The sequence below is a fragment of the Chenopodium quinoa genome, unplaced genomic scaffold, assembly GCF_001683475.1.
Source record: "Chenopodium quinoa cultivar QQ74 unplaced genomic scaffold, ASM168347v1, whole genome shotgun sequence".
Taxonomy (NCBI): domain Eukaryota; kingdom Viridiplantae; phylum Streptophyta; class Magnoliopsida; order Caryophyllales; family Amaranthaceae; genus Chenopodium; species Chenopodium quinoa.
In genome coordinates this window covers 5,370,005-5,390,721 of record NW_018743574.1, presented here as the reverse complement: position 1 = coordinate 5,390,721, position 20,717 = coordinate 5,370,005, and the positions used below count along the sequence as shown (strand labels likewise).

Below are 20,717 nucleotides of genomic sequence, written 5' to 3'. Positions count from 1 at the left end.
AACGCATAGTTGGGCACCGTAACCCGGCTTCCAGTTCATCCCGCATCGCCAGTTCTGCTTACCAAAAATGGCCCATTTAGAGCTCTCGATTCCATGGCACGGCTCAACAAAGCAGCTACGTCATCCTACCTATTTAAAGTTTGAGAATAGGTCGAGGGCGTTGCTCCCCCGAGGCCTCTAATCATTGGCTTTACCTGATAGAACTCGCTAATGAGCTCCAACTATCCTGAGGGAGACTTCGGAGGGAACCAGCTACTAGACTGTTCGATTAGTCTTTCGCCCCTATACCCAAGTCAGACGAACGATTTGCACATCAGTATCGCTTCAGACCTCCACCAGAGTTTCCTCTTGCTTCGCTCCGCTCAGGCATAGTTCACCATATTTCGTGTCTCGACAAGTATGCTCTCACTCGAACCCTTCGGGTGCACCCGCTAGGGGATCCCGTACCATAGAATAGAATATAGTTGAATACTATCAAATAACATTACAACATTACAATGTTCTAGGACGATTGTAAGTTTTTTTATGTTCTATTTAAAAGACAAATTATTTTGGAATATTCTATATTGAACTTTTTCATATGCTCAAGCAAGCACAATTGTGTAGAGATTTTAAAGTATTAGGAAGAAATTTCATAATTATTCAACAAATACCATAACATGCATTTACAATGACATGAGAACTCCCCTAAAATTACACAAGTTCAAAACAAGTACTCCATAGCACAATTTACTACCGACTACCAAATGGACCACAAGATTCATCCAACTTGACTTGAACCCGATAATAAGAATAAATGAAAAACTCTGAGGACTGAGTCTAAAACAAGATACTCTGTGATACGTAAAACAAGATACTCAATGTAGTTGCAAAGCTACTATAAGCTAGTGCAATGAAACTACTTTCGAGAACGTGCAAACACATGATGGTAAAGTAGAGGAAGTACACAAAACCAGATATGATGCTGAAGAAGTGAAGATGCTAAGCACTCCAAATATCAGGGAAAGTTAGCAACTCCTCAACAATACATCAGCAAATCATGGTCACATGACAAGTGATTCATTCTACTTTATTGTCAACTTGAATTCACCTGCAGCTCCTATAAGTGGTAAAATCAGCCAACAGAAAGTAAAAAAATCACAAGAATATTAAAAAACAAACAAATAAATAAATATTGAACTTTGATGACTAATAAAACACTCCCGCCACCTCAACAAACATAATATATGTTTCTCTATACACAAATTGACGGTTCATATTATTTTACACGTTCAACCAACAAATTACAGAGTAATTTATTCTATGAAGCAGGCTCTCAAGGATCCATGTGAACTTCCAAAATTGTACTTGTAAAACGCAAGTTGCTAGCTTTACAGAATATCCGACAGTACAGAAGCATATAGCATTTCAACCGAATAAACAAAAGATCAGGACAAAATTCGACTCTATATTTGTGCTTAACAGAGAAATTATACCTTTTACCATATGGGCAGTTTTTGCGGCTGGAAACAGCAGCCAGTTTAACGCCAAAGTCGACTCTTAATTTAAGCTACTTTGTGCAACCTCAGACATTTTTTAGTTGGAAAGCTGGAAGCCTGACAAGAAAGTTTGTTCAGCTGTCTAAAGGCCCCAAGAGTATATCATCAGTCCCAGTACCGTGATACATGCAACACCGTCGTCTCCCCATTCTGCATAAATTCAAAAGCTTTCAGATTGTCATGATGTCATCTAAATTTTCAAACAGCACAAGTATATGCATCAATAGTGAAATGAAGAATGGCTTCATTTTATCTTAACGAGATGTGAGCCAGAGCATAAATAATAGAGCACACAAATTTTACTTTGCACTTCATAGTAAATAATGTAGTAATTACAAGACTTACAAAGACCTTTCATATATACCAAAACATTAACAATCTACTTCAGTTAATCTGAAAACAAATTATCAAATCTCAAATGATAGTACCCTCTTCCACTTAAACTTCACCTTGTCTGTACCAACTCGCCCAGGTAGTAATGTAGTAGTGTAGTACTAGTAATGAGTGTGTGGAATCAAGGCATCATGCTTACTAAAGGGAACGTTTCTAAAGAGTTGAGAATCTAGGCAGGCAGCTGGCAGGGGTCAAAATAAGGTGGCTCCAAGTCTGGCATACCGACAGATTTCATTCCCCAGGGGAAGGTTCACCATATCAACCAAAGACCCCTGACAATATACATCTTTCAAGTTAACCAAAGACCCATACAATTAAGAAGTTAGTAGTCACCAAATCGGTATCTATTCCTCAAGTAATACTGCATAGGTACTCTGAAGGACAAACCGTAGTGTATGGGTATTGTATTACAAATTGTCAGTATGGAATTAAAAGAGTCGGTTAAGGCACTAGATAACATGAAACGGAAGGAGTAAAAAAACAAGAATCTAATTTACCATATCACCTCCCAAATTGTCATTCCCACTAACCCTACAAGCTAACTACTATTGACTTTTCCATCAAACGATTCTTCCCATATTGCTTTTCCTCATCGTAGAGGACATAGACAAGGCGATACTTATTTGGAACAAGAGAATGAATTACCTATATCTTGGCACCTGCAATGAAGCTGCCTCAAAGCAGTCACTGAGTCACATGGGCACAACACATAACTTGGAATTCCAAAGTTGTTTACATTTATTTAGTGGAAGTCCCAACAACTTCATATGCAATCCTTACCCCCAAACAGAACAAACCAATAGTTTTTCCGGATTAGAAAGGTAATTGTTTAGCTTATTCGTTCCAAACAGCTAGGAAGTAAAAGTAAATATCATAGTGAAAGTTATGAAGTCATAGCATTGTGACTCTTCAAAATTTGTTTAAAGTGGACGAGAATGACAATATTCATTATATATACAATTAAGTATGTAACATCACATGTATTAATAGCTACTAGCTAGAGTCAAGCATTGAACAAAGTGCATCACGCATGCATTAATCAAATCCTGGCCCCCACCCCTATAACCACTCAAACATATACAATATGTACGTAAAGGAATCTCCAAGGTGGCTGGAACTGGTATGATGGTCTCAACTCTCAAGGGTTTGTGTACTATAAATATGACTAGAAGTTGAGAGGTAAGTGCACCTTGCCCTGCTTACTTAGACACTAAAGAACCTAAAACTTCCTCTCTTTTTTCCTCCCTCACTTCAAGCTTTGAATAGGATGCAATAAGTTGATAATTGCTTGGTTCATTCTGGCAATGCTTTTACACCAAAATATTCAGTTTGTCCAAGGCAGGCAACTGAGATTTGGGAATACCAAAGATTTCCAAAAGCTTCATATTCACCAAGAAACAAAGGAAACCATAAAAAACCACATAAACATGCATGATGACAAACCAGATAAAGAAACAAATGCTTAAGAGCTCCAATATACAGCTCCAGTTCAGGTCACTGATGAATCTCAGTTACCACCAGGTCCACCGCCATCCCCTGGCCACTTAGATGATTTTAGACCCACAGCCCCAGGTCGCAGCCCCGGTGCTGGACATTCACTTCACAACTAGGTCATTTATATGCCAGAATAATTGTATACCTCTAACATGCATTTGATCAAATTATGAAGTCAGTTCTTATATTCTATGTACACCCATCTGCGTTTATTTTATGCAATACTTTATGTCAAGATACTATGCATGCATGCAGTATGGGACTCAATCCATTTTCCAAGTCTATTTCCTTATCTGCCAATATCTCCAGCTCCGGGTAACCATAAGACTTGACAGATTCAGCTAAAACACAAAGTCTAATTGCATATCATTGTACTAGATATCATCCACTTCTAAAAATATATTTAAAAAAAAAAGGTGTGAATAGACCCAAAAGTTCTATAATTACTCACCATTATATATTTTCCGAACACACCTAAAATGCGAGTAGATGAGTTAGCATTAAAAAATTTCTGAATATCACCATTAGAAAATTTCTACACTCCTTCAATGCTCATATACTTGACCACGATAGAGAGAGATATTACTAATCTGAGTCTTTTTTTTGTTGAATAAATTAGTTTATGATAAACTTGTTTCACTAAAGATTACCAAAAATAACTTCAATCTACATCACAAATATAATTTAGAAAAAAATTTAATGACAACACAGCTACGATTTACCCCTCTAGAGCTCACTTCATCAGGTTCCTGAATTAAATGATTTCTTTCCTTTTTTTTACATTGAACAGGTCATTTAAGCCAAACCACAAGTAATTAACTACAAATTTGCAGAACAAATGGAGCACTAATTACGCATAGTAAAAGAACACAATCTATTAAATTACTTTAGTTTGAAGTTTGAAACTTCAAGGAAACCATGGTTTTTCAAAAAAAAAAAAAAAAAAAAAAAAAAAAAAAAGCCCCAGAAAACTTTTACCGCAAATTGTATCCAGGCTTTGAACAGTGCAATAGTATTTCACTGGGTGGAAGAACAGATCGCATAAAAGCAGGCTTTGCAGGTGAACAACTATGTCAAGTTGACTGCACTCCTACGCCAATAACATGAAGTAATAATAAGCTCCTTACTTACCTCAACTACATAGAGAAAGTAAAAGACAATTTCCTACACGCCAGAGAAAAACTAAGGCTGAGTACATAACCTGTGAGGTTGTGATACCTTCACAAGTATCCGCCTACTTCTAAAGGTCAAAGACCCAAAGAAAACAAGCTCAATATTTGCTCCATAATTATACCGTACATAATATTGAAAAGATCCCAGATGATTAAGCCTAGCATTCCAATTACAATATCATTTCTCTATTAGGACATAAGCTAGAGGCCTGGCTTATCATGCAACGCCTTCTCGGCTTTTTAGTTTTTAAAAGTTACTACTGGCTTAAATTGCAAAGTTAACAATTTATTCATGCGTTATTGACTATACTATTTAGGCTTGGATATGCCGGTATGGTACATATCCTATGCAATATGCTCAAATGGATATGCTCTAGTCATCATGTATTCATGTTCCCCCCCCCCCCCCCCCCAAACAAAACAAACCAGGAAAAACTAAGCATCAACTAAGCATGTTCATAACGCCTAAATATTGTTGAAATACATCTAAAGGACAATCACACATCCCAGATTTTAGACTTTCATCTCTCTTAGTCTCACTCACAAGTGTATCATTTATTTCTCTGGGGAAAAGCTCAATGAGAATCCTTCCATTGTTTAGTGGATGGGCAAATTTGGGAAACCTTATATCCTCGCAAGGTCTTACAAAACTGTTGCAAGATTTTGCTTTTAACATTTATAATCCCTTCTTTGCCTTGTTTTGAATGTAATTAGAGTACTTATGGTGCCATTCATAACGTTAGAGAATTTTGTACAATATAATCACTAAACCTTTGATTACTTAATTTCAATTATGGTCCATCTAAATTCTGGGAAGTTTGTAAGATACTATTTTTTATTTTTTAAACATAAGTTGAAACATTGAAAGGATCAATCAAGAGATAGCAGGCTTAGCAGCAATGGCCTTGATTATTGAGTTAACAAAGTTGGAAGTCATATAATGTTCAACTACTTTAAGGAATAATTGTAATTAGGAAACCCCCCCCCCCCTTTTTTTTAGTTGTGTGCTGATGTTTAAGTTTTTAGATTTTGAATGTTGAAATGTCAATTATGTCACAAAGAGATATACTCTCTTGAGACCCTCCTTAAAAGTTTGACTCACTTATTATACAGCTATACACCCTTATTCTACATGAATATACAAAGTGAGAGTAAGAAAAAGAAGGATTAAGTAAAAGAGATGGAGTGGGTGAGTGTATAAAAATATCTCCCTCCGTTTTAAATAAATGTCTCATTTTGACTTTTTGCACTTCTCACATGATCCACTTTGACCAATGTTATTGATTTATACATGAAAAACATATAGTCATGTGGATATTAGTTATAATCGTCTCAATGTATAGTACAGTAGATACTTGTTAACAAGTCTTTACAGCAAATTATTGACATTTAAAATAGCCCAATCTCGCAGTCTAGAGTCTGGACAATCTCAACGCAAAGAAGAGGTCATAAGCAAAATAAGCAAAGAATCCTTCCTAGCCAATGCCATCTTTTTTGCTAAATTTGTCCTCAGAAGATAATTCTTCTAGTATCATAACACTCCCTCTCTCGTATTCAATATGGTACAATTCAAATTAAACGTCTAAGGGAACATGTATCTCCCTATAAACTCAATATATACTGCATTTACAGCTAAATACTTCCGTTATCTTTCACCAATTACCTAAACCTTTGCTGACAATTAACCAAGGAAAACATTTTTATCACAACAATGACATCGGCCCCTATTCTAAAGGGTCTTTTCAATCAGAGGAAAATATAGTACAACAGAACCATCTTCAAATAACATTTACAGCAGAAATAATAGTGCATTAAAGATTTGTTATGAGTTTGTAAGATGCAACACATAGGCAGCTTTTTTTACCTTACAGCAGCAGCTGATACGATGTTGTGAATACTGACAACTTACTGAATCCCCATTTACTACTTTGGCATGAGTGGATCTGGTGAAGCATTCAAAATGCTTTGTAAATTTACTTGCTGTAAATTCCTGAAAACAAAGAGAAAGCTCATCTTACAAGAAAAACCTTTCCAAAAAATCAGGCATAGCTTATAAGGATGTATTTTGAACAGTTTGGTAGATTCAAGACAAAATAAAGCTTCACCACGCTTCCTTATCATGCAATAAATAGATGTATCATTGACTTCCTGATTTACTAATTTGTATTTTCCCCTCTTCAGAATTCATACAATCATTAAAAATAAATAATGGCAGTTATTCACATGGGCTATATGCATTTACCGCCAGAGTTTAATAGCAGATAAAATAATAAAAGATGCGTAAGGTAAAAGCATACCCCCCCCCCCTTTGCTCCAGAGTAAATTGCACATATGGGTTGGGCACAAAGAAATTTTTCATCAATAAATAAGTTTTTTTAACCGTAAATGAACTTATAAATAAAAGAAATGAGATTGAGGTGTGAAAAAGAGAAAATTATGGATGGAATGAAAAACAAGAAAAGGTAACAATTCGATTTTGATTTTTAACTTTAACTTGAAAAATGTGACATTTTTTTCTTGATAAAATACAATATTACTATATAAGAAAAAAGTACATTATGAAACAGGTGGAGTAAATCTATATAAAATTGTCACTTAATAAAGCACAAAATCTTGTCTGTGGCAGAAAATTTGCCACCACAGAAGCACCTCAAAAGGTTGATGTGATGCACTAGCCTCAAAATACACTATAGCCTACCAAATTAGTAATGGTTAGCACAATACCCTAGCACACAAAAAAAAAAAATCAAGTGGCGATGTCACTATATTATGTTATTGCACCTTTTCAACTACTGTGAAGAGCCGTCCCTTTGCATGATTACTATTAAACCATTACAAAAACTGATGAGAAAATTCCTAAACCTGAGGAAAAGCCTACCCCTGTCCCCACTGCAAAAATCTCTATTTTAATTATTCACAAGGGAAACAGAAAGATCACAGGAAATCAGGATCTTTAAGAAGTCCAAATTTGCTCCATTGGACTAATATAAATCAAATGTAAATAATATAAATCAGCAGTGGTTGGGACCCCCCCCCCCCCTAACTTTTGTGATTTTGACTAGAATTTTGGTCAATTATAACATTATTAATAGTACAGGTATCATTCATTATATGCACCAAGAACGAAAGCACCACAAACACTGGAAAGGAAAGAACAGGAATTTCAATGTTAAACAGTGGGTACTCATAACCAAAGCACATACATGAAATGATCAAGCATTACCATGGACATTCCCGTGTAAGTTTTGTTGTAACACTACATATATAATTTTACAGCTTACTAAACAGATGAAAATTAATACTCATTGTCCCTTAATAGAAGACAATCTTTTGGGAGCACAATTTCTGAAGAGCAAATGTGAGGTATTATTGACAAAAGTTACGAAGAATGTGTGGAAACAAATTTGCTTTAGGGGATGTAGAAAATATATGGTGAGGTTCGAGGGGTTTGTTGATTAATTCTATATATACAACAACAAATCTTTAGTCTCAAAATGGCTATTAGTGTATAAATATTAAAAATTTCAAAAAAAATATAAATAAAAAATGGTGCAAGGCTAGATGATGGCTATGCTCAAATGAAAAATAAGGCTAAGGACAAATATTTTGTAAGAAACAAGGTTTTTTTATTTAGAGACACAGTGAATATGAGACAACATGGTACAAGAATAACTACAATTTTTACATATGGAAACCACAAATGTGCTAACAAAGATTTCACATCACAATACAGGGATATCAAAATCCTAAACAACTGATAGTGATTGAGAAAGAATGTCCAATAGAATGGATGGTTAACAAGGAGCAAGCCGAAATTTGACTAATACCTGTGGTCAGGAGTATGCTTCCAAAAGTTCCATAGAATATGTTAGACTTTTACCATCTTTGGTGAACATCCTTGTATGAGCTATGAAGTATCCAATATTTTTACGGAATCCTGAAGTTTTTTTTTCCAAAATGAAAGTGTACTTTGTTAGAACAAGAAACGGGTAGTCTACAAATTCAAAACAATTAATAGAAAATAAAGTAGTGATCTATTTGAATCTCACCTAAAAAGAATAATGCCTCGCACATACATATCAAAATACTCGTCTTATTAGTCCTCGCAATAAGGTTTCAACTACAGTTTAAGTGCGCGGAATAACACCAACTAAAACAGGCGTATAGGGCTACAGATTGCACCAATAATTATTTCGGTGTGCACAACCGCAAATAGCTATGAATTCAAATAAATCCCCACCTAAACAACGACCTTTCATAATATTTCAGCATTTCCTTTTCCAAGCCTTGATCCTGTATTGCCATAAAAATCTTTGGACTCCAAAAATTATGGTGATATGTTAATGATGCACCCATTGTGGTGTTGCCATATAAACAAATTAATTAGTGTAATTTCATGCACCTAAATTATAGTTGATGTCTTATATACAATTACCTAAGTTTCTTAGTTCTCTATAAACTTTAAAGATCTACTTTTAATACACATATTTTTCTATTACAAGTAAGTCAAGTGAAACATATTGTCGGTCCAACTTGAACTTTGCTCACATATCCAATGATAACCTAACAACCATATGGCTGTAAATTCAATCCTACTGTCCCGTTGAGATTCTACTATGGATGAATTAGAAATAGAGAATATCATGATGTATTTTATAACAGGAAATTTTTTCCCATGTGTGACATCCTTAACCCCTTATTTCTAATTTTCATCCAAAATGAATACCAAAACTACAAGAATCATCCTATCACCTTCTCCACTTCCCATTTGTTATTCAATATGAATGAATATGTAATTTTATTAACTTTAATAAAGCAAATAATCACTTCAATAATAATAATGCACTTTGTGTTTTTCAAAACTAAAAAACATTAGCTTGTATTCTCTTCAATTGAGAGTAAAGGTTTACACACACACACACACACACACACACACACAAAACACACACACACACACACACACACAAAACACACACACACACACACACACACACACACATACACACATCTCATGAAAAAGGTGAATTGAAATAAACAAGAGATTAAAAAAATATATATATTAAATATAAATATAAAAACAATAAAATAATAATAATAACATTTTTCCATGATTTTTCATATAATTTGTATTCAATTGTCATACATAACATCTTAACATTAATTTCATCATCAACCTCAATACATGTTCTTGTTTTTTTCCCACCCTAACTTCTAATATCCACACATAGATTTTAATTAATGTGTCATACACGACATACACGTTCATATTGTTAGTTAACTCAAATATGTGTATCAGTCTCATAGAAGCCAAATACCTATTAAACATTCATTGAGATTCTAAAATCAACTAAAGTTATCTACAATAAATAGTAAAGAAAGCACAGCAGAATGTACAAAGAAAAATAGACCAACAACAAGAATACAAGATGAAAAATTTGGAGACAAAAAGTACTCTCAATAACATGCCAGATGAAGCATCACACTATAAGTACCAAACTTGCTGAGTGAGCATGCCAACAGAAATTTGAACAAACAAATCAACTGTGAAGCATAGATACTGCTTTGTGATTTTTTTCTGACGCATATATTCCCTTTTATATATGTGATAAATAAATATTTATAATTACGACTAAGCAAAGGAAAAAGAAAAATGTGCACAATTAATCGTCCATCTAACAGCTAAATAATCAGAAACATCAGTCAATTACTTTATCAACATTTCAAAAAACAAAATAATGGCAGATGTGTAATGTATCTCACCTTAAGTATGGACCAAGAATTCCAAGGGATGCTGCCATCCATCCATATAAAGGGTGATTATACTGCTCCTAGTTGGTAGTACAAGGAAATTCCGCATTGTTGGTATAATATTGTGATGGATCTCTCTGCTTCCGTAACTAACAAGTCATAACCATCAAATAAAAATCTTCCACTCCTCTGCCAAGATACTTGTAAATCTCTTATTATACAAAAATATTTGACTTTCCTACAAAAGTGAAAAGAAAACAGCAACATTTCATTCTACTAGTGAAAGATCAGATAAATGAATGGATCAGAATTTAAACTAGTACTAAAATGTTTGAAACATAAGAATCACCGAAAAGGCTGAGAACAGTGGCCTGGTCTCTGTTTATCTGTTAAGAATAGTGTATAAAGAAAACATAAAATTCGCAAGAAACAGTAAAACAACCACCTTGAGCAGCACTAGCATCTTTTATGGAAGCCAAAATGCACAGGACCTAGCAACTGGCAGACTAACATGCAAGATGGCAAGGTACAGTGACACAGAAAACACAACCCAAGGAGAGTGACCAACAATAATAGGAGAAAGGTCAAAGGTGGCGGGGGTCAAATTTGGAAAATTTTTGCTAGAGACATATTAGCATTCATTGTAGTAAGATCAATCTACCAATACAGAAAGGGATAAGATCCTAAAATCCCTGATATGCTTCAAAGCCTTCAAGCTTTGTAAATGAAGCATAATGGAAAATCAAACTCATCAAGACCTCCTTTGGAAGCCTGCTGAGAAATATTCATTACTCTCCCGATCATCATGTAAAGTCTTCAATTACTCCCAGACATATCAAGAGGAATAGAGAAACAGAACAAAGTCAACAGGCTTTACTAACAAGCGCCAACTTAAGTCATAATACACCAAACTTCTATTCTCCATATTGTTTGAAAATGTATTCAGCTCCAGTTTCAGAAAATGAAGATACAACTACAGGCAGACCATATAACATAACGTAATTTTACAATTCGATTTCTAGCAATTAACTATATAAAGAATACTCAGTTTATATAAATTGCTGGCATATCGATGTTTAAATCCTATCATATCATTATATAACGTAGCCTGAACATGGTTAGGGTTAAAACCTATTGCTATGCAAGGCCAAAATGAAGATGTTACCTACTTTTATACCCCCCTAAGGACTATGATCTGAAATGAGTGAAGCAATGATTGCTTTTGGAGTATTATTTACAAAATTACCACATTGCATTCCCATACCATTTGGCATACAAAAAATGTACTGTGAATTGGATTACACTATCCCAAGCCATTTTATATGATTTCCAGTAAATCAACCTGTCTGCTCGTACTTATGCCTACAATATTTTACTTAAGACAATTTAGACGGTACATATTACATAACTTGATGCAAAAAATTACAGCAAATCAGATTTTAGACCAAAAATGGTTTTGCTTAAAAAACTATCTTTGTGTATGTGCTAGTGTACACTTTCACATTAAAAAAAGAAAGGGAAAAAAAAACGAAAATGCATGTAGTCATGTATATGTATATATCTTAAATTTTGATTAAAAATTGGGACCTCTTAGTGGGGACCCTGTCACAAAAGTAAATTCAAGTTCCCCCTAACATGTTTGAGTAGGAAAAGGCTAGCTAGTGGTCATGATATTTTTTGCCCATCATATTATCTATATATATCCAAGCCAAGACCTAATGTAAATCATCGCACAATACTTCTCCCTAACCTTAAGTTTTCTCCAAGTACTGAAATTTCCATGGCAATTTCAAGAGCTACAACAACCATAAAAAGCCCCATTCAATCACAATTATATTAAATAATTCCTCTTCTCTAAGCATGGCTAAAACTTCATGCATGATCACTCGTGCATTTCTGCTGATTATCTTTACCAGTCAATTTCTATATGGTGAAGGGAGACCTATAAGGTCACTAAGTGGAAAAGGGACTAAATATGTCCCAAGTCACTCCCATAAAGGCATCAGAAAGCTGAGCAGCCGAATTTATAATTCTGACCACAGTGAATCATCACCAAAGAAGAATACTGCACAGGAAATAATAGCTGAATTTCAAGCAACTGAAATACATAAAAAGAATTTCCCCTCCTTGAAACCTAATCAAAACTTCCCAAAAAGTCTAAAATTAGATTCATTTGGGGTAAACAGAGTAGACAGCAGTGTGCAAAGCAACTGTCCTGGTGTAAAATGCTCAGATGATTTTAGACCTACAGCGCCAGGACACAGCCCTGGTGCAGGTCACTCTTACATGACTAACACAGACAAAACCTTACCAAACCAAAATACTATAAATCCTAAAATTTGGAATAACTTGGAAGAACCAAAAGATGGTTTTAGATGTACTATACCAGGTCACAAACCAGGTGATGGACATGCTGAAGAAGACAAGGAGGATCCAAACCTTACAGCTGCAGGAGTACCCTCAACATCAAGCCCTACCTCATTTTTCAGTGATTCAGCACAGTTAAATACCAATTATTGCCCACCTACAACTCCCGGAGGCAGTCCTGGTGCTGGCCATCTTGAAAAAAACAAAAAGGGTGTACAGAAAACAGGATTTTGTCTTAGTGATAAGTGCACAGATGATTTCCGACCAACAAAACCAGGGGACAGCCCAGGGGCTGGTCATCTCCATATAAGTGACTCAGACAGCATTGCATCAAAACAAGGCAAACACCCTAGTGTAGTACATCCCAATGCAGAAGGAACAGATGATTACCGGCCTACTAAACCTGGCCACAGTCCAGGGCCTGACCATGCTGCTTTAGAAAAGCAAGAGACAAACTCATAAAATACAAAATTCATAATGATTTCTACTTACAGTTACTATAATGATTTCTACTTACAGTTACTATAATGATTTCTACTTACAGTTACTATACAGCTCTGAAGTAGAAAAGTCCTAAAAGATACAGATGTAATATATGTAAGTTGTTCTATGTAATCAAATATTTTTATAAAAAAATTATTGTAAACTTCTAATCATCATTTAACTTGTCCTAATCAACAAGTCAGTCAATATCTAGTTTACTTCTATAAAATTAAGCAAGCAAAAATTCAGTAGGACAGATTTTAAAGAATCTCCCCCACTTCCCGACACTTAAAATGATAGTTCATCAATTTTTGGAAGCTGAAGAAGAAACAGAGTCAGATTTCAAAAGTACATACAATCCCATGCCCTAGATCATCACTAATCATCTAACCACCAAGTATCAGTCCCAGTCATCACTCATCATTTAACTACCCAGTATTAGTCCCAACAAGGCAAAATATGGGGAAATCCAGAGAAACGCTTTAATCATAACTAGTCAAAAAACAATTAGAGACTGTAAACCAATACTCTATTTTTTTTTTTTAATAATTAAATCTTTACTTGAAAAGCCCAAGTGGTAAAACTTTCTAACTTTTCAAAATTATACCTCTAACAGAAAAACTTCGATTTTACCTTTCTTGTCCTAACCAACAGTATAAGGGTAGTAAAAAAAGCACCTGAAAAACTCCTCCCCAAAAACTTAGTTGTCCATTTTTCAATTGTATGGTACAGGACACTTCGCCACACATCAAAAAGCACCCCCCCCCCTTCCCCAAACCCCCTGAAGTTTACTTGAAAATCATAAATATGACTAAATCCTCCAAATGAACCCAATTCCCTTTCTTCTAGTCATATACATACTCCATGGATCAAAAGATCAAAGATTTCTTGCATTTTGTCCTGAAAGTGACAACATTCTCTTTGAGCAAGGTCGTAAATAGATAATCGAAATCTGTAGCTTCCAATTCAAAGCTTCACCAAAAGTAATTGTCAAACAGGACTAAAAAAGTCAATTGGGAGATAAGATTGTCCAAATGAGACTAGCTTGTGAAGAATAAATGCATACAACATTCACAATACTCCCTCCATCCAAGATCATATGGTCACATTATCATCACTTATCATAATCCAAGATATAAAATGTCATTACCAAGAGACCCTTTAATGAAACATTTGTTTGTTACTCAATCCAAGGAAAAAGTACTTGAAAAATCAAAATGTAAACCAAAAATTTTTTACAAATTATTTTCCTGGATTCCAAAACTGGAAAATTGTACACATAACTATCATTCCTAAACATGTAGTATAATATCACTATCAGTGAAACAAAGGATTGCGTTACAAACACACCCTAAAAATTTTAGATAAAAGCCCTACTGAAAAAATAGGTATTCATGCATAATGTTATAAATTAAAATCAGTTACAACCTCGAATAATAAAATAATTTAATTAAAAGATAATTGTGCAAAATTAATCGTCCATCTAACAACTAAATAAATCAGACACCTCAGTCAATAACTTTAATCAACATTTCAAAAAACAAAACAATGGCAGACGTGTGATGTATCTCACCTTAAGTATGGACCAAGAATTCCAAGGGATGCTGCCATCCATCCATATAAAGGGTGATTATACTGCTCCAAGTGGGTAGTACAAGGAATCCCCGCAATATTGGTATAATTTATGGATCTCTCTGCTTCCGTAACTCACAAGTCATAACCATCAAATAACAATCTTCCACTCCTCTGCCAAGATACATATTAATCTCTTTAATTCAAAATATTTGACTTTCCTATAAAAGTGAACAGAAAAAAAAAAAAAAAAAAAAAAAAAAAAAAAAAAAAAAAACATTTCATTCTTCTAGTGAAGGATCAGATACATGACAGGATCAGAATTTAAAACTAGTACTAAAGTGTTTGTTAGTTTGTTACATAAGTATCACGAAAAGGCTGAGAACAGTGGTCAGATCTCTATTAAGAACACTGTAAGACGAAACCAAAAAATAGCAAGAAACGGCAAAAAACAGCCACCTGAAGCAGCACCAGCATTTTTTTTATGGAAGCCACAATACACAGGACCTAGCACCTAGCAGACTAACATGCAAGATGAGCAAGATACAGTGACACAGAAAACACAAACCAGAGAGTGTGACCGACAATAATAGGAGAACGGTGACGGTGGTCAAATTTAGAAAAGTTTGCCAGAGATATATAAGCATTCTTTGTGGTAAGATCAATCTAACAATACAGAAAGGGATAAGATTTTAAAGTACATGATGTGCTTTGTAAATGAAGAACAATGGAAAATCAAGCTCATCAAGACCTCCTTTGAAAGCTTGGTGAGAAATTTTAATTGCTCACCCAATCATCATGTAAAGTCTCCAATTACTCCCAGACATATCAAGAAGGATAGGGAAAACAGAATTCTATAAAGGCAACAAGCTTTACTAACAAGCGCCAACTTAAGTACCAAACTTGTATTCACCATATTCAGTGGAAATGCAACAGTATTCTCCTCCAGTTTCAGAAAATGAAGATACAACTACAGGCAGACCATATAACATAACATAATTTTACAATTTGAATTCTAGCAATCAACTACATCAAGAATACTCTGTTTATATAAAATTTCTGGTATATCGATATTTGAATCCTATCATATTATTATATTAAATAGCCAAAACATGGTTCGGGTTAAAACGTATTGCTATGACTGTATCCTGCAAGGCCAAAATGAAGATGATACCTAATTTTATAATCCCCACAAGGACTATGATCTGAAACGAGTGAAACTATCATACGCTTTTGGAGTATTATTAACAAACTTACCATATTGCATTCTGCATAAAAAAGTGTACTATAAAATGAATTACACAGCTCCAAGCCATTGTATATGATTTCTAGTCAATCAAACTGTCTGCCCGTATTTATGCCTATAATGTTTTACTTTCAGAGCCTTTTTACGGTAAATATTGCATAACTTGACGCAAAAACTACAACAAATCAGATTTTAGACCAAAAATGGTTAAGCTTAAAAAACAATCTGTGTATGTACAAGTGTATATGTGTATATCTTAAATTATGATTAAATCTAGGACCTCTTAGTGGGGACCTTTCCACAAAAGCAAATTCAAGTTCACCCTTAACATGTTTTAAGTAGGAAAATGCTAGCTAGTGGTCACAATATTTTTTTGCCCATCATATTATCTATATATATCCAAGCTAAGACCTCTTGTAAATCATTGCACAATACTTCCTCTCCCTAACCTTAAGTTTTCTCCAAGTACTGAAATTTCCATATCAATTTCAAGAGCTGCAACAAAGCCCTCTTCAATCACAATTATAATAAATAAGTCCTCTTCTCTAAGCATGGCTAAAATTTCATGCATGATCACTCATGCATTTCTGCTAATTATCTTCACCAGTCAATTTCTATATGGTGAAGGGAGACCTATAAGGTCACTAAGTAGAAAAAAGACCAAATATGTCCCAAGCCACTCTGATAGAGACATCAGAAAGCTGAGCAGCCAAATTTATAATTCTGACCACAGTGAAACATCACCAAAGAAAAATACTCCACAAAAAAAATTAGCTGAAATTCCTCCAGCTGATATACATAAAAAGAATTTCCCCTCCTTGAAACCTACTCAAAACTCCCCAAGCAGTCACGAGTTTGATTCATTTGGGGTAAACAGAGTAGACAGCGGTGCGCAAAGCAACTGTCTTGGTGTAAAATGCTCAGATAATTTTATACCTACAGCACCTGGACACAGCTCTGATGCGGGTCACTCTTACATGACTAACACAGACCAAACCCCATCAAAACAAAATACTAATAATCCTAAAGTTTGGAATAGCTTGGAAGGATCAGAAGATGGTTTTAGACGTACTACACCAGGTCACAGCCCAGGTGCTGGGCATGCTGAAGAAGACAAGGAGGATCCAAACCTTGCAGCTGCAGGAGTACCCTCAACATCAAGTCCTACCTCATTTTTCAGTGATTCAGCACAGTTATCTATCAATGATTTCCCACCTACAACTCCTGGAGGCAATCCTGGTGCTGGCCATCTTGACAAAAACAAAATGGATGTACAGAAAACAGGATTTTGTCTTAGTGAAAAATGCAAAGATGATTTCCGACCAACAAAACCAGGGGACAGCCCTGGGGCTGGTCATCTCCATATAAGTGACTCAGACAGCATTGCATCAAAACAAAGCAAGCACCCTGGTGTTGTACATCCCCATGCAGAAGGAACAGATGATTACCGGCCTACTAAGCCTGGCCACAGTCCAGGTGCTGGCCATGCTGCTTTAGAAAAGCATGAGACGAACTCATAAAATACAAAATTCATAATGAATTCTACTTACAGTTACTATATAGCTCTGAAGTAGAAAGGTCCTAAGAGATACAGATGTAATATATGTAAGTTGTTCTATGTAATCAAATATTTTAGAAAAAATATTATTGTAAACTTCTAATCATCATTTTCCCGTCCTTTTTTCTAATCAACAAGTCAGTCAATATTCAGTTCACTTCCATAAAAGTAAGCAAACAAAAATTCTGCAGGTCAAATTTTAAACAATCTCCCCCACCCCCCACCCCCAACACTTAAAATAATAGTTCATCAATTTTTGGAAGCTAGAAGAAGAAACAGAATCAGATTTCAAAATTACATACAATCCCATGCCCTAGGCCAGCACTCATCATCTAACCATCGAGTATAAGTCCCAGCCATCACTCATCATCTAACCACCCAGTATTAATACCGCGGAGGTCCAGACTCCAGAGGAATGATTTAATCATAACTAGTCAAAAAACAATTAGAGAGTGTAAACCTGTACACACATTTTTTTATATCTATATAATTAAAACTTTACTTGGAAAACCCAGGTGATAAAACCTTCTAGCTTTTCAACATTATACCTCAGCAGAAAATGTAGCAAGTGAAAGGGTGGTACAACAAGCACCTGAAAATCTCCTCCCCCCTTCCCAAAAAAAAAAAATAAAAAAATAAAAAAAATTAGTTGTCCATCAATTGTATGGTCTAGTACACTTCGCAATACATCCAAAAGCAACCCCCCCCCCCAAAAGGCCCCAACCCCCTGCAGTAATGTAACTTGAAAATTATAAATTCCATGACTAAATCCTCCAAATGAACCTCAATTCCCTTTCTGCTAGTCGTATACACACTCCGTGGATCATTAGTTCAAAGATTTCTTGCATTTTGTCCTGTAGGTAAAGCAACATTCTCTTCAAGCAAGGTAATAAATAGTTAATCAAACTCTCTAGCTGCGAATTCAAAGCTTCACCAAAAGCAATTGTCGAACAGGTCAAAAAAAGTCAAGTGGGAGATGAGGTTGGCCAAATGAGACTAGCTTGCAAAGAATAACATAATGCATGCAACATTCACAATACTCCCTCCTTCCAAGATCAAATGGTAACATTATCCTAACTTTTCATAATTCAAGATATAACATGTCTTCACCAATACACCCTTTAATAAAACATTTATTATTATTATTTAGACACTCTCTTTGTTACTCAAATCAAGGATGAAGTTCTTGGAAAATCTTTGCAAACCAAAACTTTTTACAAATTATTTTCCTGGATATCTGAAAATGGAAAATTGTACACATAACTATCATTCCTAGACATAAGGAGTATAATATCATTATCAATGAAACAAAGGAGTGAGTTAAAAACACACCCTAATAATTTAGATAAAAACCTTATTGGAAAAATAGGTATTCATGTATAATGTTATAAATTAAAATCAGTTACAACCACGAATAATATAATAAATCAGGATTATCAAGTATAAGTTCCATTTCTAAAATTAAAAGAAAACAACTTAGTACTAGAAAATACAGATTGGTTTGAATGTGAAATCTTACATAATTAATCAAATTAATTAAACAAGCAATATAGTGTCTATATGGCTACACAAACACTCCCCTACACAAAAGGATGCCATGACCAAATGTAAGCCACTCATATCATATGATTGGAAAGATTTTGTATTATTAAACCTCCAATTGACAAAAAGGCATTGACCAGCCTACTGCTTTACAGTAAAATAAAAACAAAAAAAAAAAAAAACCCAACTATATTAATTTATCATTTAACTATAATTAATCCTTTTTAATATAAAAGTGAAAATTGTCCATCAGCAACTTTTTTCAACTCAATTAAAAATGAAGAACCAAACACTGAAATTGGAAAGAGACGCCTAATTACATCTGAAAGTTGACATCAACCATCAAAAACTCAATATATTCAAATCTATGATATAAGTTGCTTAAAGTTGTGGTACCAAAAATATTTCCAAATGGGGTAAAAAGTACATCTTTTACCATAAAAAGTTCAGAACATCGTAACACCATTATTACTTTATAGTATAAAATTGTTAACCAGAAGAATGTTTGCTTTAAACTACATCTAGCAAATCGGCTATACAGATTAAGTTCAAATCGGGTTAATTCGGTCTGAATTATATTCAGGTGATGGTCATATTCGAGTATGTACACATTCACGCGGTCACACCTTAACAAGTAAAATTGGATTAATGTCTGCTACGGCCAAAATCAGATCATCTTATTTCGGGTATAATTTATAACTTGAATTAAGTAATCGGATACGAGTCAACATGAAATTAAAAGGAATTAACCGACAAGAATAGTCAATCAAACACTTTTTAACAACCCAGTTACAAAAATGAGGGAAGGAGAAAAAAGAGGTATAAACATTAACAAAAAGAATCTCCACTAAAGCATCTAAATTAGTATTCCGTATCAAATGAGAGCACATGGTGAAGACAGCTAACTGAAAACCTTTAATTTCCCAAATTCCAATCAATTGTAAACATAAAATAATTACCACAAGTAGAAACCCTAAGAGAATCAATGTTATTGCAAACAAATCAAGAAAGATTTATAGAAAATTACCTGGTGATTCTTCGATGTAATCTTCGTCACTTCCTGACCAATGAACATTGCATATGAATTGGGAATTTTGCTTTAATCTGTTTGTTCTTTACCCTTGTTTCTGCGGTTTAGAGGATACTCGTACTCTCGTAGTCCCGTCCTTTTGCAATTGCAACCAAAATTGAACTGGCTTATAGAACTGATATGAAGGGAATGAGAGAAAGCTCAAACCTAAACTAGTTAGGGCTTCGCCCGATTTTAAAAGATTTCGGGTCAATTCTCACCCCACCCTTATACAGAGCGTGAGGGTATAATTATTGTATGCCTGTATGTATGTAGAGTCGTAGAGGAATTTTAAAAGAAGAAATGTTATATAGTTGTAAATACATAATAATGTATAGTCGTAGAGGAATTTTAAAAGAAAGAATGTTATGTAGTTGAAAATACATAATAATAATAATGATTAAAATATTCTAAAAACACATGGTAAAGAAAGAAAATAAGAGAGAGGTTACGTGATGAAGGATCACATGCTGATTGTTCTATTGTAAGTTTATATAGTGTCATTAAATCTTGAGTTGTACTATTTATGCATAAA

The 20,717-nt window shown here is 34.5% G+C and overlaps 1 protein-coding gene and 1 long non-coding RNA gene across 2 annotated transcripts; one reads left to right on the top strand and one right to left on the bottom strand.

Annotated features, from left to right (window-relative positions):
* Positions 1-595: 595 nt before the first annotated feature.
* Positions 596-20,422, bottom strand: LOC110682280. The gene is made up of 7 exons (XR_002503397.1): positions 20,141-20,422; positions 14,769-14,941; positions 10,358-10,583; positions 8,425-8,534; positions 6,462-6,587; positions 1,476-1,688; positions 596-1,099 (listed from the first exon to the last, which is right to left on the bottom strand). It is a non-coding gene; the product is annotated as an uncharacterized LOC110682280 (long non-coding RNA).
* Positions 15,717-17,780, top strand: LOC110682279 (precursor of CEP9-like). The gene has a single exon (XM_021858586.1). It carries the CDS (start codon positions 16,565-16,567, stop codon positions 17,531-17,533), a length of 969 nt encoding a protein of 322 aa, XP_021714278.1. The 5' UTR covers positions 15,717-16,564; the 3' UTR covers positions 17,534-17,780.
* Positions 20,423-20,717: the final 295 nt, after the last annotated feature.